Consider the following 25,631-nt stretch of genomic DNA (forward strand, 5'->3'; position numbering starts at 1 on the left):
AGAATAGCGTCTAAGTGGGGCAAGCGGATAACCCCTCAAGTATACAAACCCCATGGAGAACAAAGAGATAATAAAGCTGAAGAAATGGAACCTGGTCGCCCTGTGGTCTCTGGACATGAAGATCGAAACCTGTGCAATATGCAGAAACCATATAATGGATACATGTGTCGAATGCCAGAACGGCATGACAAACAATGGCGAATGCAAGGTATCGTGGGGGGTTTGCAATCATGCATTTCATACGCACTGCATAACAAGGTGGCTGAGCTCAAAGAACGTCTGCCCCCTAGACACAAAGAAGTGGGTCTACTACGACCCAGAGGAGAAATAGAGTGCAAAACGGGATTTAGTAAACATTTCGGACTGGGAGATCCCTACCTTGGCTGCCTCCCCTTGTGCAGCTCTTTTATCCTTTTCAGCGCTTCGCACCTCTTCCTGAGCTCCAAGGCCTTTGCTCTATAGGCCTCGTCAAGCCTTCTTTTGTATTCAAGGATCCTTTCCTTGCAGATCTTTTTATACATCTCCTTTCTTTTCTGAAGCTTTTCATCATACTGTCTTCTGAGACTCTCTTCCTCCGCCTTCTTCCTGGACTCCATCTTCTGCTTCATCTCAGACACCTCCTTTTCCATTGCTCTTATTAGCTTCCCCCGGGCCCTTAGTGTCTTTTTGTGCGCCTCCTTCAGCTCTTCAAATTCCTTCTGAATCCTAGAGAGCATGGCAGCCTTGCCATCTTCTCCATCCTCAAATTTTGCAGCCCTTGCCTCCTCGCCTGAGTCTCCAATAAAGTCCTTGAAAACAACCTTGCCTCTGCCCTCGCCTCTAGGCCCCGTCACATCCTTGGACACGGTCTGTACCACAATCTCTTTTCCTCCACTAGTCCCCGCATCCGAGGCGCCTGATTCCTGCCCGTGGGGTCCAGGCACTTCTCCCAACTTGTTCGTGATGTTCGAAAGCACGTCTCTCCTGTGAATCCGGACCCTCTCGTCAAACAACCCTTTGACATCCCCATCCTCAGATAGAAAGTCCATTCCAAGGGCTCTTCTTTTGTTGCCTAGGAATCCTGAAGACTGCTCAAAATCGTAGAGATATAGAGAAAACTTAAATAAAATATTACAAAGTCTTCAGATTACAGAATATGCACATGCAGCAAGGGCAAGCCTTTGACTCAGAGAGCGCAGTGCATCGGAAGATTATCCATTCAAGGTACATCGAGTAGGTGGGAAGTTAAGGTTAGACATCTTTAGATGCTGCAATGGACTTCCTTTTATCTGCAATTGTCATCATGAGACTTTAGGGGGGCTCCATTTAGCCACTTTAATATTCGGGAACCTGAAATTCCCAAAAATCAGAAGATTCTGGAGCTTAACAGTAGGTTTATACAGATGTCATATGAGCAGCACAAATCTTAGCAGGATGTAGAAAAAACACACCATGAAGAAAAATAGCAGAATAAAGGACAGGAAAAACACAACTCCCCCAAGAAGTGTATTGGCAAATGACCCCCCCTTTTCTCCATTCAGAAACACCTTCTTCTGAAGATCCGTGTTGCACACCAGATCAATCTCGTTTCCTATGAACATTGCCCTCACAACAGACCCGCACTCCTTAGAGCTCGGTACACCGTCCTTCGCTCCATTCCCGGTCTCCTCCTTTCCTCGCAGGAGATTGCTCTTCTGGATGTCCCTAAGTATCCTCAGATACAGAGGGTTCCGAACAACTTCAAAGTACAGGATGTCCTTGACCTCGTTTCTGGTCGACGGATCCCTCAATTTATATATTCGGATTGTTCCAGAAACCGTATACCTCATATTAACAATACTGCTTGCCAAGTACACGTGCTTGGTATTTTCACACACAAGAATGCAAAATACAACAGACCCAGTACTTGACAGAAGCTCCTCGTAGGTTTCCAACGTCAGCGGATCCACGTTCTGGAGCTCCTCGGTGTGGATCACCTCCCCATCCTTCATAAACTCAAGCATCTGCTATGGGCTTTACCAATTGTTTGCAGGAAATTTAAATGTTTACATCCACACTCCTCATTCAAGTCCCACCATCACACCCCACATTGACGGCACCTCAATCTCCTTCATCGCTCCACCACTACTCCAACAATGCTGTTGAACAGCAACTCGTTCTTGTTTATGTACCCATGCGCCTGGTTGAATGCATCAGTGCAGTCCTTTCCTGCATACTCCATGATGGTATCTACTCCTCCAGGGTGCAGCCGGAGGAAATCCGTGACGTCGTACACCACCCCGTCCATTATAATCCAGCAGTCGTCCGACCTGTTGTGCTTCGACACCTCATCTGCAGTCAGCGGCGCAAAAGACGGATCTCGGTGCTTTTCCCTGGACCATCTTATCAAGTCCATCGGAGATGCTAGGGCTGAGAACACATTGATTAAGCAAATTTTGTCCCTTAATGGGAGGTATAGAGCAAAGCAGTCTTTACATTAAAGTCAGTCCGTCCTTTAACAAATCCATGAGGACATCGGCAACCATATATGTTGACGAGGAGCTAAGAAAGCCTCTAATGTCTGAGCTAGAGGCTGGGAAGGGCTTATCCTCCATCGGTCAGATATCCGATGTCTGCTCCTTGCCGGGGCTCATTGGCGATGTCATAGGACTGCCAGACATACACACGGGGTATGGATTCCCCATCGGATCCGTTGCTGCATTTGACATAAACAACCCAGAGTCGGTTGTAAGCCCTGGAGGTGTGGGATACGACATCAACTGCGGGGTTCGGGCGCTAAGAACCAATCTCGACATCGGCGGGTTCAGGGGAAAGGCAGATGCCCTTGCCGACGAGCTGTTCAACATAATACCCACTGGAATGGGTAGTGACAGGAGATCAAGGATTGGGCTAGACGTGCTGAACTCGGTTCTAGAGCAAGGACTGGGCTATCTGCTGAAATCAAAGGAAATATCTGACGAGGACGTCGAGTATTGCGAGAGCAATGGATGCATGGCTGGAGACAGCCGCTTTGTCGGTCAGAAGTCGAAGGGCAAGGGATTGAATCAGCTTGGAACCCTTGGGTCTGGAAACCACTATCTCGAGGTGCAGTATGTCGACGAGGTGTATGATGCAGAAAAGGCAGGCATAATGGGGATAGGGAAGGGGCAGATTGTCGTGATGATACACACTGGAAGCCGAGGCCTTGGGCACGGAGTGTGCCATAGCTCGCTGATGAAGATGGCAGGAAAGGCTTTGGATTGTAGTCAACTTGCATGCTCCCCCTATAACTCGAAAGAGTCTCAAGAATACCTTCTCTCTATGGGATGTGCAGCAAACTTTGCCTTCGTCAACAGAGCGATGGTAACCGAAAAGGCCAGGCAGGCATTTGGAAAGGTATTTCCGGGGTCAAGGCTTGAGCTGGTCTACGATGTTTGCCATAACATTGTAAAGATAGAGAAGCACAGGGTTCATGGGGTGGAGTATGACGCGATTGTGCACAGGAAAGGGGCATCCAGAGCATTTCCTCCGCACCATCCAGACATTCCGTGGAAGTACAGGGAGATAGGACAGCCTGTAGTGGTGGGAGGGTCGATGGGAACGTACAGTTATATTCTGTGTGGATCAGAAAAGTCCATGGACCTGAGCTTTGGGTCGACATGCCATGGGGCAGGACGTGTCCTTTCCAGAAGCATGTCAAAGACCCTGTTTACCCATGAGAGCGTCTGCGATCTTCTAAGGAGCAGGGACATAGTATTCAGGTGTCCAAGTGACCTTGGGGTCGTTGAAGAAGCGCCTGGGTGCTACAAGGACGTCAATAGAGTTGTTGACCTAAGCGACAGGGTCGGGCTGACAGAAAAGGTTTGCCGTCTCAAGCCATGCCTGGTCATTAAAGGCTAGTCAATATATCACCGCATTTTATTCCTGACTCTCCTTAACAGCCTCTCCATGGACAGAATTGGAAGCTTCTTTTTGTTGGCGTTGAACAGCGATGGGAGGGGCCATATAGTGGTGCCGTCATAGTCGTCCTCAGAGACATCCTCTATGAGACGGGCATCGCCTATGATGCGGCTCTTGAGCATGTGGGGGTCGTAGTCGTAGTATGTGAGATATGCTGCTATGGCTCCTGAAGTGTGCGGAGCTGCCATGGATGTTCCAGATACTATCTTCTGTGTCCCTCCTATCCACGAGCTGAGTATATCCACTCCCGGAGCAAAGACATTCACACACTTCCCGAAGTTGCTGAAGAACGCAACTGTATCCCTATATGTGGATGCACCCGTTGTGATGGCTGCTCTTGACGATCCTGGAGAAAAGTCGCATGCATCCTCATGCTCGTTGCCAGCAGCGGTAGAAAAGTGAATCCCAAGCCTCGACGCATACTCAATGGCAAAGTTGAGTGCTGCATTTCTGAAACCTCCGACGCTGAGGTTGACAACCGTCTTTGGCTGCAAGGCTTTCCGAGAAATGGCATCTACTAGGCGCTGTATTGATGGCGTCTCTGGCTGGACAAAGGAGAAGCTTTCAGATCCATCCATTTCTATCTCAATGTCGGAAGACCCGCCGGAACTGAGATATTCATCTGCAGCAGCATTGTACAGTTCGTCTTTTTTCTTTTCATGCTCCTTAATGACAAAGTCCACCCCCTGTAGGAGTCTTGAGGTCATCCCAGACCCATACTTGTCAAGAACCTTTACGGCAATGATGCTCGACTCCTTAGTCACTCCGAAGTTCTTGCCTCCAATCACTCCTGCGCAGTGCGTTCCATGGCCATGCTCATCTCTATCTGGGCTTTTCGGGACAAAGTTGGCCCCCCACCTAGCTCTTCCTCCAAACTCAGGATGCTCGATCTCCACACCAGTATCTAGGACATAGACATCAACACCCTTCCCTGAGTTTATAGGATAGCAGTAGTTTCCATGCACCAGAGATACACTCCCCCCTACCCTGGCCAGCCCCCACGGCGCATGCCTCTGCATCACAATGCCGCTCCGATCATCGCTTCCAGGAACATCAAACTTGAGTCCACTGATTCCCACAGGGCTGTCCTTGACGACCATCTTCACGCTCGGGTGCCTCTTCATCCTCTCGGCAGTGGACTCGCTCATACGAGCCACAAACCCATTCGTCATCTTTATTCCAATGCTTTCATCGGGTCGTAGGATGTTCTGGGCCTCATGAATGTTCATGTTGTACAATACCTTCATCGATGCCCTGTCCATGCTTGGATCCTGGTCAAACATAACAATATAATCACTTACTTCTCTGCATATCACCACAGACAAAGATATGATAGCCAGAATCATCTCGCTCCAGCTATTTACTTCGCCATGTATTTATTTCCCGTTTGAAACGCTTGGTTTTGATGACTAACGGCAAGATCTCTCCGCTTTACTGCCATAGTCTCCCTCCACCAGCTCCTTGGTAGACCTTCGTCTCGTACTCTTCTGGATCAGAATCTTGTTCACTTCGTCCTTAAGCCTATCTTTTACTTTGTACAGGTAACAGTCGACAGCTAGGTTTCGAAACACTTCAATCAGATCCTTAAACGTCCTGATTCCATACACCTTTGTTATCTGGATAAACCTCGACCTCAGTAGTGCAGAAGGAAATTGCACAAACAGCCTTATGGTTCTCCAGAAAATATCCTCGGCATCAATTGGAATGTCCAGCTTGTAACTCCCGAGATCAGGAATGAACCTCGATATCTCCTCGTGTATCCTTTCCCTGCTTACTCCCTCCCCACCCGAGGTTTCGGCACTCCCCTCGTCTATCACCCTGAGAATCTCAGAAACCTTGATGTCCACGGAGCAGAAGTGGTTGTGGAGTATCACATATCCCATCAGGGCCATGTTGTTGTATTCGTTCCAGAAGGGAACAACTAGTTTGCTTGATATGTACCCGTTGATTAGATGTGACAGCCTCTTTCGAGTAGTCCTAAGACTCTCGCATAACCTGTCCCACTCCTCGTTTGTGGTGGGAATGCCCCCCTCAGGCATCTTAAAGCTCTTCCTATACAGGTATCTAAACCCCATTATCCTGTAGTAGTTGGAAATGCACTTTCGAGAGGTCTTGTTCATTATTCCGCATATCTCCTTCCACTTGAATCCAAGGACCCTGACAAGATTGAGAAGCTGGATCTCGTTCTCGGGCTCCCACTTCGCATCGATGTACGGGTGATAGTGGTAGGATACATAAACCCATACAGAGTTCATTGTTCTCTGCTCAAGCGCATTGCTCACCTCCACCAAAAGATCTTTTATTGGAAACTCTGGCTCCTCCTCAAGAAAGAAGGCATGCAAGTTCCTCATCTCAAGCCGATGCTCCTTCAGAAACCTTCGTATGGCTTCGTCGATCACTTTGCCCTCGTATGAGTTGTAGCATCCTCTCTTCATCGAGATGTTGTACCTCTTCATCAGCTCCCTGACCTCGTGTGCATCCGTAAACTTTGTCCGTAAATGGCTCACAGCCTCTTCCTTGCTCCTAAAAACATGCATGGGTGTGGCGTGTTCATTTCTTTAGTAACACCGATCTTATTTCCTCAACCAGCACCCTGCTCACGGCCACCCCGAAGAAGCACTCAAAGAGAATGAGCTCGTCATCGTCCAAAACACTCAGGGCAACCATCTCTGGCTCATACACCCCGTTGAAGTACTTAATCAGATTCACCCTTCCATCGCCATGGATTTCGTCGAGAACCGCAAGCTTCCTCAGGACATCCGTATTCAACGTTTTTCCGATTCTCAGAAGGAAGAGCTGCGCGGGCCTGATGTTGAACTGGAACTCGATCAGCTCAATCACCTTGCACTCGATGGCTATAAGCCGCTCTCTGTGGGGGGTCGTGCCCATGCTTGTGGCTCTTGGGATTGCATCGAGTATTGTCTCCATCTTTATCAGTGTCTCGTTGATCTTCGATGCCAGGTAAACACAGACGAGAGCAACTATGTTGTAGCTCTCCTTCTTGAAAAGCTTTGGATATGCATGGTGGAATATTATCTGCGCCACTATCTTGGACTTGTATGGCATGTAAAGAAGTCTTGCGAGATGCAGGATTGTTTTGTTCCCTTCAAGAATATCGTTTTTGAGCACGGATTCCATAGCAGGGATTTGATGGATTTTTATCTATCCCTTGGATGTTTATCAGGGAGATAGTCCTGGATGGATTCAAGTGCTATGAGGAAAAGGTTGTTGTAGCCAACCTCGACAGGTCCTTCAACGCAATAACCGGGATGAATGGGTCCGGGAAGTCTAATGTGCTTGACGGGATTCTGTTTGCTCTTGGGCTCGAGAGTACAAAGGCCCTGCGAGCTAACAACACCAGGGAGCTGATCAATGCCCACAGAAAGGAGTGCAGGGTGAGTGTTGTGATGTGTAATAGGGAAAAGGCCCGAAGTCCCCCTGGGTATGAGCACCATGACGAGATCTGCGTCTCCAGAACGATTGACCTGGAGGGAAGGACGAAGTGCTACATAAACAACCATCTGTGTTCGTTCTCCACGTTAGGCAAGCTGTGTGCGTCGATGGGCCTCGTGTCTCGGGGATCGCTTTCCTCTGTTGTGATGCAGGGGCACATAACAAAGGTTCTGAGTATGAAGAGCTCGGATCTCCGGGGGCTGGTTGAGGAGACTGCCGGGACATGGAGCTACGAGAGGGAAAAGGAGAAAGCAATGGCGATGATTGAAAGAAAAGAAGAGAAGCTCAAAGAGGTCCGGGAGATGCTGAGAAGGAGGATCTCCCCGTTTTACGACAAGCTTCGAGAGGAGAGGACAAGATTTCTTGAGACCAGAGACCTGGATGAGAAGAGAAGGGTCCTAATAGAAAGAGAACGGGAGATCAAGCGGAAGCTGCTTCTTCACGAGATAGGAGAGGATGTGAATGTCTTGAATAGGTGTTTGGAGAGCTATGGTGCGGAAATGAAGAGCCTGGAGTCTGTTGAGAAAAGGATTTCTGAGATTTGTGGGATGAAGGAGGAAGTCGATGTTGTATGGATCAAAGCATCTATTGACGGGGAAAGGGAAAAGCTGGAGGAGATGAGAAGCAGAGGACTGGAGCAGAGGCTGAAGATGAAGAAGGAAGAGCTGAGAATGATGGGGGATGCAAGGCCAATGATGGAGCTAAGCAAGTTGCTTGAAAAGGAAAGGATGCTTGTGGAAAGCCTGAGAAACATGGATTCTGGAGAGAACGATGTTTTGCGGAAGGCTGAGGAGCTTGCAGCGCTCAAGTTCCAGAGGTCTCGAGTTGAGTTTGAGCTCAGCTCTATTTCTGCAGAAACTTTTTCGCAGGAAAGGCTGGATGAGATTGAACGGCTCAGGGTTTCTGAGGAGGAGATTGAAGAGGCGAGAAAAAGGGCCCGGACGCTGCGGTCTAAGATCAACTATCCGTTTATGGAGGGAGTCCTTGGAACTGTTGAGGAAAACATTGAGGTGTGTGACAAGAAATATCTTGAGGCGGTGCATACGGTGATGGGATCCCGGGGAAAGTATGTTATAACATGTGATGAGAAGGTTGGGGGACTCTTACTGAGTACTGTGGAAAGGAATGTAAGTGTGATACCGCTCTCGAAGATAAGGGTGTTCCGTCTTTCTCCGGGCGTTGCGAAGGAGATAAGATCCAAGGGCGGAATGAACATGGTTGATCTTTTGAGGTTTGATGGCAGTGTTCGTAAGGCTGTTGAGTTTGTCTTTGGCAACTTCTTTGTATTTGAGAGCAAGGAGATAGCCAGAAGGGTCTGCTTTGAGCACAAGGTGATGTGTGTAACGGTTGATGGGACTGTGTATGATCCGAAAGGAACGCTTACTGGGGGGAAGTCGAGCTTCAGGGCCGATGCAGTGGGTAGGAAAGATGTGGAAGATGCAGAAAGACTTCTTGAATCCCTGGAGTCGAACAAGAGGAAGTTTGACTTGCTGAGACAGGAGTATACCAATCTCCTGAGGGGAAGGGCTCTGGATGAAAAGAGGAAAAGGCTTCAGGAGGAGAGGAGATCTCTTGACACACGGATTTCGATATTGTCTGGGCTGTGCGAGAGCGGGATGAACATAAAGGAGGAGCTGAGGGCAGTACGGGAAAAGATGGTTGAGGGGATGCGAGAGAAGAATGAGACGGATGCGTTTGCGGAAAGAAAGAGGAGAGTGGAGGACCAAATAAAAGAGATTGAAGAGAAGATCCGAAGAAATGAGGAAGAGGCAAGGGAATGCGAGAAAAGGATACTGTCCTACCAAAGAATTCTTGGGGAGCATGACGTTGAGAACGATGCAAGAAGAATGAGCGAGAGGGAGATGGGCGGGCTTGAGTTGAAGCAGAGGGATCTGATCCGGAGCACCGGGAAGCTACACGGCAAAATCACCAAGGTCTATGGTGACGTTGAGAAGAAGCTGAAGCAGGTTGCTGATTGCGACAAGATGCAGGTGTATGGAGACGCTCTGCCTTCCGAAGAGATTTGCAGCACGGCAAAGTCTATGGGGATTGATCCCAGACACCTCCTGATCGGAAGGGTGGAAATGTTCCCGGAGGAAAAGGCTGCACTGAGAAAGGAGCTAGAGACGGTTGCAGGAGAGATTGCGAGACTGGGCTGTGCAAAGAGAAGTACGATGGACCCGGCGAACTTTGATCTACTTGAGCGGAATGAGCTGATGATTGCAGAAGTGAAAGAGAAGATGGAGAAGCTGGAAAAGGACAGGCTTGCAATTGTACAGAGTGTATCGAGATTTGATGATCTAGGGCACAGGGAGAATCTGAAAGCATTCAAGCACATCAATGGAAGGCTGGGAAGATTTCTTAGGTACTTCATACCTGAGTCTGATGCAAGGATTGAGGAAAAGAATGGGGAGTATGTCCTGAGGGTCAAGATTGGAAACTGGAAGGAATCCTTGAGCGAGCTTAGTGGGGGGCAGCGGTCTCTTGTGGCTCTTTGCCTGATATTCTCGATGCTGACATACAGGCCATCCTCCTTCTACATCTTCGACGAGATCGACTCTGCACTGGATCTGAGCTACACACAGGGCATTGGGGAAATCATAAGGAACGAGTTTGGAAATGCCCAGTTCGTGGTTGTGTCTCTAAAGAGCGGGATGTTTGATAATGCAAACAGCATATTCAAGGTATACCTACAGGACGGAAAGTCGAGGATATGTAGAATTAAGTAGCACCATACGACGGAATAAAATATTTATGACCTATGTTTGTGGAGAGAGGAAACACCCTCAAGGAATGAATGAGACCATGAAGAGTGCAAAGTTTGACTTTGACACGGGAGACAGCGATAGCCACAACTATATCCACAATGAGTCTGAAAGCTACTCTGCCGAGGATGCAAAGTACGAGGTTGGGAAGGAGGAAAGCACAGGGCCATTTGAAAAGCTGAAGAGCAGTGCAGCAGACACTCTCCACCAGAGAACAGGATGGATCTTCTTGATAGGCGTCGTTCTGTCGATACTTGCGATTTGCTGCTGGGGCCTTTATGTGGATGTCAAGGACAGAAGTGGAGACGTGTCCAGCATCAGGGTCCGAGACGTCCTGTTTGTGTGCTCCATGGGCGTGTTTGTCTTTATGGTCCTGAACTTTGCTCTTTTCAAGATGAGCTTCCTTGGGCTAAAGAGATCGAACAGCCTGAACACGTTCTTTTACTACACAAACGAGCTTTCTGAGCACATTTCTGTAGGAATCATCCTCAGTGCAGGGTTTTTCCTGGCATTTCTCCGGGATCTGGACTTCTGTGTGGACAACAAGCAGAGGATGGACCTGTTTCTCAGCGACGTGTTCAGCAGCCTCTTGATAACGACCTTCATGCTTGGAGCCGTGAAGATATTCCACAGGTCCATTTCGATGAACTTCAACTATTCTGTATACATCAAGAGGATTAGAAGAGTGCTTTCCGAAGATGCATTTGTCAATCTCCTCGGGGTCATAGACAACCGAAGGAGCCGGGGAATAGAGAGGCCTAGACTCAGCAGGTCACAGGAGATGATGTATAAAAGCGATGCAGTCTCCTCGATAAATGAGTACATGGAAGACCTGTATGGCTACAACGAGCCCACAAACGAACTCGACCTGCCCAGGAAAAGGGTTCTCCTCAAGGAATTCCAGAGGCTGATGCGGCGGTCCAGCACCATTCGAGGAAGCGTTATACAGATCTCGCAGAAGCTTAAGAGCAAGGCTGGAAGCAAGGCAAGCAAGATGGTTGGAAAAGATGGGGTCATTGGGCCCATGTCTGACCTGTCGCTGTACTTCTACAACCCAGAGGTGTTCAAGTTTTTGATGAAGGAAATTGGCGTTGAGGAGGGATTCAAGTTCACAAGAGCCAGTTTGGCAGATTTTATCGAGAGAACGTACAGAGAGAGATACTTTCTCAAGGAGAATCTCGAGCACATGAATTCTGCTATAGACAAGGTTGCGTTTGGACTCAAGGTGATGATAGCAGGGATTCTTCTGGCAATGCTATATATCAAGGCCGGAGGAGAGGGTGTTACGACCATTGGTGTGATTTCGGCATTTTTCGGAACACAGTTCATCTCAAATTCGTTCTCTTCCAGCGTGATAAGCAGCATAATTTTCCTGTTTTTCATCCATCCATACGACATCGGAGACAGGATCTTCGTGACGCTGGAGGGTGTGGAGGAGAATCTGGTTGTGTCTGAGCTGAATGTGTTTTCGACTGTGTTCTACAGATGGGATGGGGTCTATATAACCATTCTCAACACTGTGCTGGCGCAAAAGGCAATTAAGAACCTCAGGAGGAGTGGAATCATGGCTGAGTCCCATAGAATTCAAATAAATAGCAGGACCAACCAGAAGAAGCTAATCCGCCTGAAGGAGGTTATCGAGGACTTTGTCAAGAGCAACCCGGAGGACTATACGGAATACATGATGCTGAACCATGAGTACATCGAGGATGCCTCGAAGCTTCATATGAAGGTTTACATGCAGTACAAGAGCAGCTGGCAGAACTTTGAGCTGTATCTTCGAAGAAAGACCAAATTCCTGTCATTCCTGAACAGAGCTCTGCAGGAGCTTGAGATCGAATATATCCTTCCACCAATGCCCATTTTCCTGAAAAAGGCCCAGGAGTGAGCTTTTCCTTCTTAGATTAGAATAAACGTACGTACCTTTCAACAATCATCAAGGATCTGTGAATTGGGAGTATCCCTGGAAAATGGGAAGCGCGCTCTGGACAGAAAAGTATAGACCAAGGAAATACACGGAGCTGGTATTTAAGGGAGATGTTCATCACGACGCTCTCAGATGGCTGAGAGATTATCCTAGCAATGGACGGATCCTCCTGCTATGTGGGCCACCAGGAACAGGAAAGACGGCATTGGCGCATGTCCTTTCATCCGTATTTGGGATGAATCTCGTCGAGTTTAATGCCAGCAGCGATTCTGAGTATGTGAGTAAGATATTGGACAGCGGAGGGACGATAAACGGAAAGAAGAATCTGATTCTTGTTGACGAAATAGACGGCAATCCGTTGATAGAGGTGGGCAGGCTGGCATCTTCTACGAGGTTGGCACATCCGGTGGTAATGACATCAAATGAAGTACGTCTGAAGGATGTTTATACTCTAGAGATCAAAAGGCCTGGAATAGATGAGATCAGGAGGGGCATAGAAAGGATCTGCAGGGAAGAGGGAATCAGGGTTGACAACTCTGTCCTGACAAGGATGGTGGAAGATTCTGGTGGGGATTTCCGGGCGATAATAAATCACCTTCAGATGTGTAGCCTGGTGCTGGCGAGCTCGGGCTGCCCAGTGATGGAGAAGTCGATCCCAATAGGCCAATACAGAGCAACCGAGCTGATTCTGTCAAGGTACATTGGGTGGGGGGCATACGAGGACATGTACTCCAGTGGTGTGCTGTCCCTATGCCATAGCTCATTTCCATATAACACTGGTGTAATGAGATGCATCAGAGACATAAGCGAAGGTACATCCATTGCAGATCTTCTCCCGGAGGAGTTCAGATACATAGTCCTATCAAAGTACAACGGGTGCAACAGCAGAAAGGCCGATATAAGGAGGGCAGAGCACTACAACGAGCCCAGGGGTGATCTCCTAAACGAAAGAGTCCTCCCTTATTTCAAGAAGTATGATTTGAACAGAACAGATAAAAGGAGCCTGGACCACCTAAGGGAGATAGTGAAAACATACAACATCAAGAATGTAAAGCTGAAGGAGGAGAGTGTGGTGAAGACCGACAGAAACAAGGGCCCCAAGAAGTTCAGGTTCAAGTATAAGCCTGGATCTTCATCGGCATTTAGAAGAGATGTAACAGTGGATGAGATTATGGACTGGCTATTTAACTCTTGAGCCTGCTCTAAGCCTCTTCAAGTAAGGAATAGATGAGCTCGATAAACTCCTTTGGATTCACGATAGACTTATGGTACAGAACAAGAAGGAAGTGCACTATCGACGGGTTATTCTTCTCTTGCCTTGCGAATCTGACTATGTCATCCCCCAATGCATTTCCGTGGAGCCTAAGGACATTCCATCTTTCCATTAGGGCAAGTGAATGCTCTGAAAGGCCTGGATTTGTTCTGATGTCTCTGTTGATTAGATTTGAGAGGTTTTCTATCGACCAAATTCCATTGACAGGGCTTTCATGTTCCTGCCCTACTGTTGGGACTGCCCTAACTCCCAGTCTTTTCCTCGTATACCTCTTAGAGAAATAAATCAGGGTTTTGCCAGCCTGCAAGGAGCCAGCCTCTTCTTTTCTGAAAAGAAGAGTCTCGCCATTTTGGATGCATTTGTAGCTAAAATGCATACGATTGATGTGGGATGTCAGAGAGCCGATGGATTCAAACTCCCTAATGCAGAAAATGCAGCAAAAACCATGTATACGATACTTTTCTCCTTCTACCTCAAGATTAACAGGATGCTTACTTTGCTTCACCTCCGCATCCTGAATGCCCCAATAGCAATGGAGAAGGCCTTGGTGCCTGCTCCTGATGTCTATGGACTTGAGTGTCAGATCGTGAGACGGCTCCTCGTCTATTTTGTAGAATCCGTCTTTGTGGAATAGCTCAACTCTATACAGTGGTGTCTTTGGATCTCTTAGGGAATGGCATCCTCTAAACTGGGTGTAATACATGCAGGTTTTCCCGCTGGCATCTACAATAAACATATAAAGCACCGTCTTGTCATGGCACGAGAAGGTTGTCATTCTGGTTTTTCGTACATCCCTAACCACGTAGCAGTCTTCTGCATCCAGGGCAGTTGAGAAGTTTATTTTGGCCCTAACCCCACCATTCCATTGATATCCTTTCACTATCAAGGTGGCAGGACTGGGTGTTCCTGTCCTGGGCACAATGGAGAGCATGTATGATACAGAGCACTCCTTTGCACTGGGAGCTGGGGTTCTCTTTCCTATTTCCGTTCTCTTCAATCGCCTTTCCAGAATAGGTGGGAATAGCCCGAGGCTATTTTCCACGAACCAGCCAATCATGTGGTGGGCTCTGAAACCTGAGACGGAAGAAGCTTTATTAAATAGGTCTTTACAAGGGCTCTCATCACCGCACGGCTGAGGAGACTTCAATGGGGTGAGGACTCAGGGGCTATGGAGAAAATGCTCTCATTGTCGGAGTAGTTCATCGACGTGGCGTTTTCGATGTTTTTGCTATAGAAATGGCTGTAAACATTTTGAGCATTTTCAAGCTTCTTCACAAGCCCTATGTTTTCGGCCTCAAGCTCCTTTATCCTGGCCTCCTTCGCCCTCAGGTCTTCCTTCATCCTCTTCGTCTTCTCTTCCATTCCCTTCACCTTCTTCTTGAGATCCTCGATCTCGGACTTGTACTTTTTGTTGCTCACCCGAAGATCTTTTGATGCTTCTTCATTTCCATCCATCGCACTCTTCATCTGTGCTATCTCCTCGCTGTATTTCCTTATTATTTCATTTGCCGTGTTTACCTCCTCTCGGAGAGTCTTGCTTTCATCCTCTATCTTCTGAGCCCTCTCAATCAGACCAGAGTTCTTTACATCCTGCAACCTGAGCTTGTCTAGTTCATATTGCAGCCTACCGTTCTCCTTCTCCAAGTCATAGGCCTTACTGCTCAGCTTGTCAACCTCTGCCCTCCAGGTATCTCCCTTCTCATTCAGGACCTCGTTCTCTTTGTACAGCTTATCTATCTTCTTCTGTGCCACCATTGTCTCTTCCTCTAAGTACCTGATCCTGTCCCTTAGCTCCTTTTCCCCACTCCTGCACTTATCCCGCAGCATCCCGTTTTCCTTAATGAGCTTCACATTTTCAGACTCCATCCTGCTTATCATATCCCCCAGGTACATCTTGTAATGTGTCTCGTCCGGCTTCGAGAACTTCAGCTCCAGCCTGACTATGTTTCTGAATTCGTCCTTCTCAACAAACAGAAACTTGTTTGTTTCCTTTGAAAATAGTCCTCTTAGCTTCCCGCCCTGCAGGCTGTGGAACATCTTCACCAGAACCGATATAAACCTCTCATAGTCAACAATAATGTCTTGCTCCCTTTTCATCACATAGAAGTCGCTTGGAGACATGGTGCTGAAGTAGAATGTAAAAATGTCCCTTGTGTCTATGAGCCTGATCTCGATCTTGTCATCAGACCGCACGATATCGCACTTCATTTGCCATGGAATATCTTCGCTTGGACAGGATATAGGAATCTTCCCTGTGAAAATCGATTCCCTCATTTCAGGGCTGAATTGGGCGTCCAACAATATAAATCCTCTTGGTCTATAAGACTGTCTGCCCAGCCATTGCTCGATACCCCATGGTTAACATCAAAAAGATACACAGTCTGCAGGATATTGCTGCTGCAGTGTCATGCCTTGGAATCAGCATGCCGCAAATAGTAGCCATAGGATCCCAAAGCAGTGGAAAGAGCAGTGTGCTTGAGCAGATAGTAGGAAGGGAAATCTTGCCGCGTGGCACAAACTTGGTGACAAGGTGCCCGGTCATTCTGCATCTTAGGAGATGCAGAGATAAGGCCGAGAGCGTGGTATTCGATCATGTCGCAGATCCGGTCTGGGACTTCACTGCGGTAAGCTCGATCATCACAAAGAGAATGGAGGAAATATGCGGGCTCAATAAGGGAATCAGCAGCAGGCCGATAACTGCATTTGTCAATATAAAGGACACATTGGAGATGACGCTAGTCGATCTCCCAGGCCTTATAAAGGTTCCCATCGGGGAGCAGCCCGAAGACATTGAGATGCAGATCGAGAACATGGTTCTTGGCTATGCAGCGAAAGAGTCCTCGATAATTCTGGCGCTTATAAATGCAAATGCAGATATAGCAACAAACGAGGCATTGAAAATAGCAAGGAAAGCAGATCCTCAGCTGAAAAGAACCCTGGGAGTTGTCACAAAGATCGACTTGATGGATTCCGGGACAGACTGCATGAGCATTCTCCTCAACAAAAGCCCGAGGCTGAGTCTTGGGTATGTCGGTGTAATAAACAAGGGACAGCAGGACATTGCTAAAGGTGTCTCTGTAAGAGAAGCTATCCTTAGGGAGACTGCATACTTCAAGGAAAGCCCTGTGTACAGCCAGATATATCCAAACATAGGATCTAGCTATCTGGTGAAGAGACTGAATGAGATATTCTACAAGATGGCGATGGAGTCAATTCCGGGAATCAAGATGGCAGTAAGAAACCAGCTGAATGATAAGGCAAAACGGCTCCGTGAGATAGGGTCTGGCAGCACCATGAAAAACGAGCGCTCTCTTGTGATGGCGTACCACCAAACGGTTCTGGGGATATTCAAGCACACCAAGTCCGGAAATGGGATATTCGTCAGGAGCTCTTCAAGCTTTTTGAGTGGGTTTAAGGAGATATTCAAAAAAGATGGATTTTCAGCTAGTTTTGAAGGCTTGCCTTCCAGGCTGAATAGATCCTCGTATCTATTCATATCCGAGGCTGTCTTCTATGACGTGGTGCGAGAAAACATAGGGACGATGACAGAGATATATTTGGAAAAGATCGATTCCGTTGTGAAGCTGCTCGTTGACGAGATCTGGTCTATATCAAGCACAAGGTTTGGAGCACTTTGCAAAAGGCTTAACAGTGTGGTCTGTGAGCATGTGGACAAGCAGAGAGATAGACTGGTCGACGGCATACGCGTTTATTCGTCGATCCAGTCGTCATACATCAATGTAGACCATCCGGACTTTGATAGAGGGAGGGCATTGGCCCTGATTCTGCGAAAAGCACCAAAGAGCGAGTCTGGGATTCTGGGGATGTTCAATTCCAGGGAGATATCGTTTGCCGACAAGGCTCTTGAAGCTGGGTTGATAAGAGAGCTGGCAGCGTCGTATCTTGAAATTGTAAACAAAGAAATGAGGAACTACGTTTTCAAAGCAGCTTACCACCACTTGTGCGAGTACATGGACTCAAAGCTTCCCGGGATGCTTTCAGAACTGCAGATTGAGGACTCGATATTAGCAGAATGCCCTGAAATCACTCACGAAAGAACCATCCTTGGCAGGGATGTGGAAATACTGAAGAATGCACTCTACACCCTGGGAACCCTTTGATTTTCCGGCAAATGGTATGAAAGAGCCGTGCTTGCTAGAATCGGAATGTCTTGGATATGATCTCCTCAACTTCCCTTTTAGATTTCTCAAGGGAATGGCTATTGTCGATGACATAGTCACATCTATCCTTAATTGAATCAAATTTTTCGTACAGCCTCATCCGCCCCTCCAGCTCCTTCTTGTTTTCACTCCCCATCCTCTTTTTCAACCTTTCGTAGGCAATGTTCTTGTCACAGTAGATGTATATAATGACAAAGTTTGGGCAATTCTTCCGGCAGTACAGAACGCCATCGTACTCCAAATCCAGTATAACAGTCTTCGAGGGGTTCCTCAGCTGAGCTGCTGCTGTTCCATAGTAGTTACCGTTGTACTGGATATACTCAAGCAGCTCCTGCCTCTCTACCATCGACTCAAATTCTTCTGTTGTTACAAAGAAGTAATCTTTCCCATTCACCTCTCCATTTCTAGGTGCCCTGGTCGTGTGGGACACCGAAAACTCGAACGGAAACTTCGACAGGACGTGGCTTATAATGGTAGACTTCCCAGATCCGCTAGGCCCAGTAAGCACTAGGTGAACACCGTCAATCATGGGCATAAAAATAAGGAGGACAAAGTAGGTGTCCCAGGTTACGCGTTGCAGAAAACAACTAATCCATTTATTCGTAGAGCCCATCATCGTTGATGTCATTTTTCTTGTCGAACTTTCTTACATCAACTTTCATCGACCTTGCAAACGCCTCGTACCGCTCGACCTCCTTCTCAGACACACTGCGTCTTGCAGTCTTCAAGGATTGAACTAGATGATCGGGACGAAGGTAGGGAACGGGGTCCTCGAGATCCATCATCTCAGAGCCCTTTTTCTTCTGCTCAAGCTCATACTCGATCGTTTCTCTTATCGCCAGTTTGCACGCCCTCTGGCATATCTCCGAAAGATCGGCCCCAGAGAACTTGTCCGTGGCCTCTGCAAGCTGTCGAAGATCGATCTCAGGAGAGAGGGGTGTCTTCTTGAGTGTGGCCTGCAGGATGGATACTCTGCTGTCGAGATCGGGCAGTGGGATGTAAACCAGCTGGTCAAGCCTTCCTGGCCTCATCAAAGCACTATCCAACTGGTCAGGCCTGTTTGTTGCCCCGATCACAAACACATTCTTCTTCTGGTTTATCCCATCCATCTCAGATAGCAGCTGGTTCAGCATTCTATCAGTGGCCCCACTACTCCCATCATTCCCAGACCTTGCCTTGGCAATCGAATCTATCTCATCAAAGAACAGAACGCAAGGTGCTGCCCCCCTTGCCCGTGCAAACAGGTCTCTGATGTTCGACTCAGACTCTCCAACCCACATCGAAAGGAGCTCCGGGCCCTTTATGGATATGAAGTTGGCCTTGCATTCCGTAGCAACAGCCTTGGCAAGAAGTGTCTTACCACATCCCGGAGGCCCGTAGAACAAGACACCCTTAGCAGGCGTCATTCCAAACTTTATGAACTTCTCAGGATACTCCACAGGATACTGCACAGTTTCCCTCAGCTCCTGCTTAACCTGCTCAAGCCCCCCGATATCCGACCACTTGACATTTGGAGATTGGATAACTGTTTCCCTAAGAGAACTTGGGTCCGTGTGCTCGATTGCATACCTGAAGTTCTCACTGTTAACTTTCAGCGAGGCTAGGACCTTGGCATCAATCTTCTCGCTGTCTAGATCTATCTGCGGAAGCTTTTCTCTGATCTGCTGTAGTGCCGCTTCACTGCATAGCGATGCCAGGTCACTCCCAGTAAACCCATGCAGCTCCTTGTTTATCGCCACCAGGTCCACATCCTCCGACATCTTCATGTTCTTGGTGTGGATCCTCAAAATCTCAAGCCTTCCGGTCTCATCGGGAACCCCAATCTCAATCTCCCTGTCGAATCTCCCATATCTCCTGAGTGCAGGGTCAATGGAGTTGGGCCTGTTCGTGGCCCCGAGAACTATCACGTTGCTCCTTGCCTTCATCCCGTCCATGAGGGTCAACAGCTGGCTCACAATCCTTCTTTCAACTTCACCTTGGGATTTCTCTCTTTTAGGTGCAAGCGCGTCAATCTCGTCAATGAAGATTATTGCAGGGGAGTTCTTCTCTGCCTCTTCAAAGGCCTTTCTTAGGTTCGACTCGCTCTCGCCCGCCATCTTCGACATGATTTCAGGCCCGTTAATCAAAAACAGAAAGGCCCCAGTCTCGTTTGCTATCGCCCTTGCTATCAAGGTCTTTCCTGTTCCAGGAGGTCCGTACAGCAGAATCCCCTTCGGCGGCTTCACCCCTATCTTTGAGTATAGCTGGGAGTGCCTCAGCGGAAGCTCAACCAGCTCCCTGATCTTCGCCATCTGTGCCCTGCATCCTCCAACATCGTCATATCCGACCATGTTGAACTCCTTTTCAACCTCCTCCCTTGAAATCGTCTCGTCGCAGTATACAGAGGTTGTCGACGTCACAGACCCATGCTTAATCTCCATGTCCTGTGCATCTATCATCTTGGTAACCTTGAACTCAACCCTCCCAAGCCCAGAGGTGACTCCGTAAATCGACCCCGTCGTAAGGGGCATGAAGTTGAAATCCAGAAACGGCCTGACAAACTCGTCGAAAATGTTTCCCCTGATATTCTCAACCGTATCCTTTATCGGAAGGAAGTTAAGCTTGCTAACCACCGGAATGTCCTTGTCCACTCTGTATAGCTTCACAGTGTCCGTGATCCTTATCCTCAGGTTGAATCTTCCGTCCCTAACAATTGCAATGTGCCTGGGGGGGACGCTTTCGAGCGCAACCGTGCTGAAGATCAGCTCCGCCTTTTTCTTTCCCAGTATCCTGACATAGTCAGACTCAAAGAGCTCCAGCTCGTTGAGGGTTGTGGGGTGAAGGCCCACCTGGTATGTCCGGAGCTTACTGCAGTCCTTGTCGCAGACTATAAGCGTATTCTTTGTCTTCGACTCAAGAATGGCTGTCGAAAAGTCCTTCTCGTTTGCAGCAGCTGCCATTTGGGGCTGTCTTTGTTTTTGTTTTTAGCCTAGCATTTTTGTAAACAAGCCGCCAATATCAGTGGGTCTTTGCTACATCTCCTGTGCAGAAGCACTGCTGAAAAGGCGATCAACCGGTCGGGAGGTCATTTGGGCCAGAATGACTTTCATACTGCCGTCCAGAGATGCCTTTCTGCCAATGGGTCATAATGTACGACAGACTCTACCCCGAAGGATGGGATGGTATTCAAGCTTTTTGGCATTCTCAACTCTGGTCGTCCTGCTTTTGGGATACATTCTTCTGGGCAAGCCTGCAAAGTATATACTGTATCTACCTCTCAACGCCATCTCATTCATCATCTACTTTAGAATTAGAAGTTCTGTTGTAAGAAAGCGCCTGGGCATAGCCACAAATGTGCTCATCAGGCTTGTGAAGTTTGGTGCCGGAGCCCTTCTGATGTGCACAACAGTACTACTGACATCAGCTAAGTACAGCCATGGGCCCTTGGTTTTGGGAGTTCTCCTCCTTCTGATGGATCTGGTAAGAGCATACTTCTACGAGTTATCGAAGAGGAGCTTTGAAAAGAAGATACTTACAGGAAACTTCATGGACATTCTCAGGCTGGAGAAGTACGTCATATATTCTGTAGAAGGCCCCCATGCAGTGGATCTAAAGAAAAACCTGTCTGTTGACGAATACTTCAACAGAGGGCGGCCGAGGCCGATTGATGTCAACAGTCTTTTTGATTTATGGAACGACCAAAATCCTTATGAAGAGCATGTTTCCGATAGTGAGGTCACCGAGGACAGCATCGAACCAAGGAAGAAGGTGGGGAGGCGCAGGGTCTGGATCAACCCTGAAACATACAGATTTACCAGCGAAAAGGGGAGACCAGCCAGAGACCTCCACAAGATACAGAAAGTAGTCCTTACTCCCGAGGAGAAGAGAAGGGAAAAGACGTACATCATGGATCCGTCTGAGACGATGCCTAGTCCAGGCCACGAGCCAAGCGTCTCCTGGGAAAACATCGACGGTGAGGAATGGAAGTTTCTGGAGATAGATAAGGGAAGAGCTAAGAAAATGCCGGCAAAGCCTGGGCTGATAACGGCCGAGTCTCTTCGGGTGCACTTTGGTGAGGAGCACGCAAGAGAGGCATATTCATTGATTGCCTTCAAAAGAGGAGAAGGGATCAACTATGACGTGTTCAGGGAAAACGGCAGGCAGATCAATGGAGAAAGAGACAATCTGTACAGAACGATTATGGACAACAAAAAGCTCTTGAACGTCATCTGGTTTATCCTGGCTCTTCTCGAAAGCATCGTCGGGTATCTGGTAATTATCATGTACTTCAAGGTCCAGCCGCTGCTGCTGGAGCTGATCTTTCCAATGGTAATAGTCCCCGCTCTTCCGATAATCAAGATGACGGTGGAGTCGTTTCTGTTTATCATATATACCCATCCATACGATCCAGGCGACAGGGTTCATGTGGACGGAGAAAACATGGTGGTCCGAAGGATCTCGCTGTTCAGCACCGTTCTTGAGTGTTGGGACGGAGTGGAGATAATAATACCAAACCTGGTTATAAGAGAAAAGGCGATCCTGAACATAAGGAGATCAAAGCTACAGCAATGGAAGCTCTCGATACTGATATCGTCGAAGACGTCTGAGAGGAAGATCGAGCTGCTGAGGGAAGCAATCAAAAGATTTGTAAAAAGCGACAGGTCCTATGTCACTGCGAGCCTGAACATCTCGGAGATAGTCGACTGCAACCATTTGAAGCTGACTGTGATCGTAAAGCACTCCATAAACTTCCAAAGTGGGTTTTTCATGTGGACAGGGCATACCAAGTTTGTTAACATGCTGTTGGCAATTATGTGCAAGCTCGACATTAGATTTATCCCGCTCAGCAAAGAGATTATGAATCTGAAACCTATCTATGGGGATACCCACCACAGAAAGTGATTAGAGCGCGGGGCGTGAGAGGTCAGAAACATCGATCTGAAACCAAATCTAATATGTTGCGACAGGACTATTCCGATTTGTCGATTCTAGGTTATCAAGGTGTTTGAAAGAAAATAAAAGCCATTGAAACAAACCCTGAATGGAAGAGCTTTCAACAACCAGCAACAGGAGGGAGAAACTGTCGAAGCCTCTTCTACCCGAGGACATTCCAAGAATGGTTACTGGGCCCCAGCTTAAGATCCCTGAGAGGAGTGTCGAGGAGTTCCAGGACATTTTGGACATGGAGCCGAAGGAAGGGCTTTTTTTTTACATAAGGATTCCAGGGCTGATTTTCGTCGGGTCTGTCGCAGGATATATAATAGGAAAGACAGGCCTCAGTGTTGTCAACCTGTTCTTTGTTGGATATGTGATTTTCTTTGTCTACAATCGGAAGATTGAGAGGTTTACCAGAAGCCTCAAATCATTGGTATACCACAGCGCAAGGCAGGAGAAGGCCAGGAACAACGGAGAAACTGTTGAATGGCTGAACTACATTGTTAAGAAGTTCTGGGAGGTTGGAGAGCCCGTTATATCTGCACAGGTGTACCAGCAGGTCAACAACGAGCTTCTCAAGGTTACGCCACCCTTTCTCAACGGGTTAAGGCTGACGGAGTTTACTCTTGGAAGTCGCTCACCGTTTATAGAGGGGATATCATACATCAGCATGGACGGAAACACCCTCGCAATTGAGATAGATGTTGCGTTTGTACCGTTGGAGATAAGCAGGGATGTGGTCAATTATCTGGAGAACGACAGCAAGAACTGGAACTCGAAGATCCAGCTATCTGCCAGGGTTGGGACAAGAAATGGAATAGGAATCAATCTCCCGATTCTTGTCAAGGAGCTGTTTTTCAAGGGGAGAGTCAGGGTTGTTGCAAATTTGTTCTCCAAGAACGTGTTCATCAAAGACGTGGAGGTGTGCCTGATGGACAGCCCTGAGTTTGACTTCACCCTTGTTCCGCTGAAGATGGTGGACATAATGGACGTTCCTGGGCTCAGCAGATGGATAAGGGGCATAATCAACTCAACCTTAGCAACGACTATTGTCAACCCAAGCTCGATCACAATTGATGTTGACCATATTTCGAAGGACAAGGGAAAAACAATTGGTGTTGTGTGTCTCCAGATACTTAGCCTCGAGAACGAGGACGAGGAAAGGCTGACTGTTGAGATTGATATAGACGGCAGGGTTGAATATCAGACCAGATATGGAGGAGGAAAGGAGATAGTCTACAACGAGCACTTCTACATTCCCATTGAGAATGTCGACTCAAGGATTGGGTTGTCTCTGAGAAGCGAGTCAAGAAAAACCAGAAGAAGAAACGGGTCGATATTTCTGAAAAACCTCCCGCTGGACAGGATTGAGGAATCTGTAAAGAACGAGCTGTACGAGCCCAAAAGAACCTTCTTCAACAAAGCAAGGCTGGTTAAGGACGAGCAGACGTATTCCTTCATAAACACAAACCTGCAGTTCTATCCCATACAGAAGGAAAGAAGCAATAGTGGCATAGTGAAGATGGCCTTGATAGGCATTGAGGATCTCCGGGGAAACAAGGCGTCGAAGGCATATACATATTCGACGTTCTGCACGGTAATTGTGTCGCCCATCAACCGGGAGGAGGCTAGCATTCCAACAGGCTTTATTGAGAATACAGTCAGTGTGACGGCAATGATGGTGAGTGGAATCATCAACACAACTGGGAGTGTCATCACAAATATTATTCCTGGGCTTGAGACAACGACTACAAGGCTTCTCCCTTCATCAAAGAACACTTTCTATGTGTTTGAGTCGAAGAGAATATTTGGGACCAACTCTCCGATCTACAACGAAAGCTTCACGTTCTTCTGCAGAGACATCCAGGCTGACGTTGTATCGATATGCGTAATGAACGACAAAACCAATGAGGTGATAGGAAGGGTGTCTATTCCTGTAAGAGACATCCACTTCAACAAGAAGGAGAAGTATAAGCTCAACGATGCCCACAGTGGCAGGATGGAGCTTTCGTTTACAATTGATTATGTGGACATGGTTGACAAGGTAACTAGATTTATAAACTACGAGAGGATGTTAAAGATTTCTGTCGACTCGATGAATGAAAAGGGGGTGTACTATGCAATATTTGAGACAAGCACTGACTGCTTCAGGATGGAGACATTCACATCTGCCCTGCCGATAAAAAGGACGGTTTATGTTCCTGTCCAGGCGCAGGACACCTTGAAGTTTCGGCTGTACAAGGAAACGATAAACGGCGATGTGTTTATCGGAGAGGACAGAATAAGCTGCAGGCCCTGTGATGGGCTCAGAAAGGAGGCCTTTCTACTTGACGAGCAGATAAGCCTGACGCTTAGCATTGAGGAGGAGGCTCTCCGGGATTATTCGGGAGCGCCTGAGGACAAGGGCAATGTCAAGGTAATCCAGGCGAAGTTCGGAAGGTTCTATGGACACAGCCAGGAAATGTTTTTTGAGTTTAGTAACAAGTACGGGATGATCGGAGCCTCTGGATTCACCAGGAGTGGAAAGCTCAATGATACATTCACATTTATTTCTGGGTGCGAGGAGATATATGCTGTTGTGAAGAGCGGCAACCAAATGACCAACTCGACGCTGGGCCAATGTGTAGTTCCCAAGAGAGCCTTGAATGAAAGGGTCGTGCTGAATGAGCACGGATTGTCTGTTGACATGGAGGTGAAGATTCAGGGGTGCTCATACAAGCCAACTTCGATGCTGAAGGCCGGATATCTTGAGGTGTACATAAAAAATGGAAGCAATATCCGGTCAGTAACACAGAACCCGATCGACACATACTGCAAGATCCTGGTCAATGAGACCAAGGTATACACTACCAAGCCTGTACGCAGGAACAGCCATCCAGTCTTCAATGAGTCGTTTATTATGGAGATAGACAAGACAAAAGACATATTTGGAGTACAGATATGTGACTACAATGTCTCTGAGAGGAATGCACTTCTGTACTACACGGAGTTTTCACTACACAATCTATCCGAGGGATTCAGCGAGATGGAGTTTGGCCTCTTCGATGGAAAGACTTTCCAGTCGGTCGACTCCACGATCAGAATTGGATTCAACTTCTGCGCAGACCATAAGAGCTTGAAGATCAGGAAGAGGGGAATTCTGAGTGATTTCTTTGGATTCTGAGCTTTTTAGATTTCATTAAAACACAGGCAGAAACATG

General features: G+C 47.7%; 18 protein-coding genes across 18 annotated transcripts, besides 1 other annotated feature; 8 read left to right on the top strand and 10 right to left on the bottom strand.

The window, feature by feature from the left end:
- Positions 1-52: 52 nt before the first annotated feature.
- On the top strand, positions 53-331 carry ECU01_1095 (uncharacterized protein; the record flags this gene model as incomplete). Its single annotated transcript, NM_001415180.1, has 1 exon — positions 53-331. The coding sequence occupies one exon, from the start codon at positions 53-55 to the stop codon at positions 329-331; it is 279 nt and encodes a 92-aa protein (NP_001402196.1).
- Positions 332-374: 43 nt separating this feature from the next.
- ECU01_1100 (uncharacterized protein) lies at positions 375-1,028 on the bottom strand (the record flags this gene model as incomplete). The annotated part of the gene is made up of 1 exon (NM_001415181.1): positions 375-1,028. One exon carries the CDS (start codon positions 1,026-1,028, stop codon positions 375-377), a length of 654 nt encoding a protein of 217 aa, NP_001402197.1.
- A 72-nt stretch (positions 1,029-1,100) lies between these two features.
- Positions 1,101-1,292: a sequence feature.
- Positions 1,293-1,385: 93 nt separating this feature from the next.
- On the bottom strand, positions 1,386-1,982 carry ECU01_1110 (uncharacterized protein; the record flags this gene model as incomplete). Its single annotated transcript, NM_001415182.1, has 1 exon — positions 1,386-1,982. The coding sequence occupies one exon, from the start codon at positions 1,980-1,982 to the stop codon at positions 1,386-1,388; it is 597 nt and encodes a 198-aa protein (NP_001402198.1).
- A 107-nt stretch (positions 1,983-2,089) lies between these two features.
- ECU01_1115 (cytochrome B5) lies at positions 2,090-2,374 on the bottom strand (the record flags this gene model as incomplete). Its single annotated transcript, NM_001415185.1, has 1 exon — positions 2,090-2,374. One exon carries the CDS (start codon positions 2,372-2,374, stop codon positions 2,090-2,092), a length of 285 nt encoding a protein of 94 aa, NP_001402199.1.
- A 50-nt stretch (positions 2,375-2,424) lies between these two features.
- ECU01_1120 (uncharacterized protein) lies at positions 2,425-3,858 on the top strand (the record flags this gene model as incomplete). The annotated part of the gene is made up of 1 exon (NM_001415190.1): positions 2,425-3,858. The coding sequence occupies one exon, from the start codon at positions 2,425-2,427 to the stop codon at positions 3,856-3,858; it is 1,434 nt and encodes a 477-aa protein (NP_001402200.1).
- An 8-nt stretch (positions 3,859-3,866) lies between these two features.
- ECU01_1130 (S8 serine protease) lies at positions 3,867-5,264 on the bottom strand (the record flags this gene model as incomplete). The annotated part of the gene is made up of 1 exon (NM_001415191.1): positions 3,867-5,264. The coding sequence occupies one exon, from the start codon at positions 5,262-5,264 to the stop codon at positions 3,867-3,869; it is 1,398 nt and encodes a 465-aa protein (NP_001402201.1).
- A 63-nt stretch (positions 5,265-5,327) lies between these two features.
- On the bottom strand, positions 5,328-6,455 carry ECU01_1140 (uncharacterized protein; the record flags this gene model as incomplete). Its single annotated transcript, NM_001415193.1, has 1 exon — positions 5,328-6,455. The coding sequence occupies one exon, from the start codon at positions 6,453-6,455 to the stop codon at positions 5,328-5,330; it is 1,128 nt and encodes a 375-aa protein (NP_001402202.1).
- A 13-nt stretch (positions 6,456-6,468) lies between these two features.
- ECU01_1150 (cyclin K-like protein) lies at positions 6,469-7,056 on the bottom strand (the record flags this gene model as incomplete). Its single annotated transcript, NM_001415194.1, has 1 exon — positions 6,469-7,056. One exon carries the CDS (start codon positions 7,054-7,056, stop codon positions 6,469-6,471), a length of 588 nt encoding a protein of 195 aa, NP_001402203.1.
- Positions 7,057-7,091: 35 nt separating this feature from the next.
- ECU01_1160 (uncharacterized protein) lies at positions 7,092-10,100 on the top strand (the record flags this gene model as incomplete). The annotated part of the gene is made up of 1 exon (NM_001415196.1): positions 7,092-10,100. One exon carries the CDS (start codon positions 7,092-7,094, stop codon positions 10,098-10,100), a length of 3,009 nt encoding a protein of 1,002 aa, NP_001402204.1.
- A 64-nt stretch (positions 10,101-10,164) lies between these two features.
- Positions 10,165-12,024, top strand: ECU01_1170 (uncharacterized protein; the record flags this gene model as incomplete). Its single annotated transcript, NM_001415198.1, has 1 exon — positions 10,165-12,024. The coding sequence occupies one exon, from the start codon at positions 10,165-10,167 to the stop codon at positions 12,022-12,024; it is 1,860 nt and encodes a 619-aa protein (NP_001402205.1).
- Positions 12,025-12,106: 82 nt separating this feature from the next.
- On the top strand, positions 12,107-13,258 carry ECU01_1180 (uncharacterized protein; the record flags this gene model as incomplete). Its single annotated transcript, NM_001415200.1, has 1 exon — positions 12,107-13,258. One exon carries the CDS (start codon positions 12,107-12,109, stop codon positions 13,256-13,258), a length of 1,152 nt encoding a protein of 383 aa, NP_001402206.1.
- Positions 13,259-13,265: 7 nt separating this feature from the next.
- On the bottom strand, positions 13,266-14,393 carry ECU01_1190 (uncharacterized protein; the record flags this gene model as incomplete). The annotated part of the gene is made up of 1 exon (NM_001415203.1): positions 13,266-14,393. The coding sequence occupies one exon, from the start codon at positions 14,391-14,393 to the stop codon at positions 13,266-13,268; it is 1,128 nt and encodes a 375-aa protein (NP_001402207.1).
- An 86-nt stretch (positions 14,394-14,479) lies between these two features.
- ECU01_1200 (uncharacterized protein) lies at positions 14,480-15,610 on the bottom strand (the record flags this gene model as incomplete). The annotated part of the gene is made up of 1 exon (NM_001415205.1): positions 14,480-15,610. The coding sequence occupies one exon, from the start codon at positions 15,608-15,610 to the stop codon at positions 14,480-14,482; it is 1,131 nt and encodes a 376-aa protein (NP_001402208.1).
- Positions 15,611-15,690: 80 nt separating this feature from the next.
- On the top strand, positions 15,691-17,457 carry ECU01_1210 (dynamin; the record flags this gene model as incomplete). Its single annotated transcript, NM_001415207.1, has 1 exon — positions 15,691-17,457. The coding sequence occupies one exon, from the start codon at positions 15,691-15,693 to the stop codon at positions 17,455-17,457; it is 1,767 nt and encodes a 588-aa protein (NP_001402209.1).
- Positions 17,458-17,491: 34 nt separating this feature from the next.
- On the bottom strand, positions 17,492-18,046 carry ECU01_1220 (guanylate kinase; the record flags this gene model as incomplete). Its single annotated transcript, NM_001415208.1, has 1 exon — positions 17,492-18,046. The coding sequence occupies one exon, from the start codon at positions 18,044-18,046 to the stop codon at positions 17,492-17,494; it is 555 nt and encodes a 184-aa protein (NP_001402210.1).
- Positions 18,047-18,113: 67 nt separating this feature from the next.
- ECU01_1230 (AAA family ATPase CDC48) lies at positions 18,114-20,456 on the bottom strand (the record flags this gene model as incomplete). Its single annotated transcript, NM_001415210.1, has 1 exon — positions 18,114-20,456. One exon carries the CDS (start codon positions 20,454-20,456, stop codon positions 18,114-18,116), a length of 2,343 nt encoding a protein of 780 aa, NP_001402211.1.
- A 214-nt stretch (positions 20,457-20,670) lies between these two features.
- Positions 20,671-22,398, top strand: ECU01_1240 (uncharacterized protein; the record flags this gene model as incomplete). Its single annotated transcript, NM_001415212.1, has 1 exon — positions 20,671-22,398. The coding sequence occupies one exon, from the start codon at positions 20,671-20,673 to the stop codon at positions 22,396-22,398; it is 1,728 nt and encodes a 575-aa protein (NP_001402212.1).
- A 139-nt stretch (positions 22,399-22,537) lies between these two features.
- Positions 22,538-25,594, top strand: ECU01_1250 (uncharacterized protein; the record flags this gene model as incomplete). Its single annotated transcript, NM_001415214.1, has 1 exon — positions 22,538-25,594. One exon carries the CDS (start codon positions 22,538-22,540, stop codon positions 25,592-25,594), a length of 3,057 nt encoding a protein of 1,018 aa, NP_001402213.1.
- Positions 25,595-25,631: the final 37 nt, after the last annotated feature.

Source organism: Encephalitozoon cuniculi, chromosome I, assembly GCF_000091225.2.
Source record: "Encephalitozoon cuniculi GB-M1 chromosome I, complete sequence".
NCBI classification, from domain to species: domain Eukaryota; kingdom Fungi; phylum Microsporidia; family Unikaryonidae; genus Encephalitozoon; species Encephalitozoon cuniculi.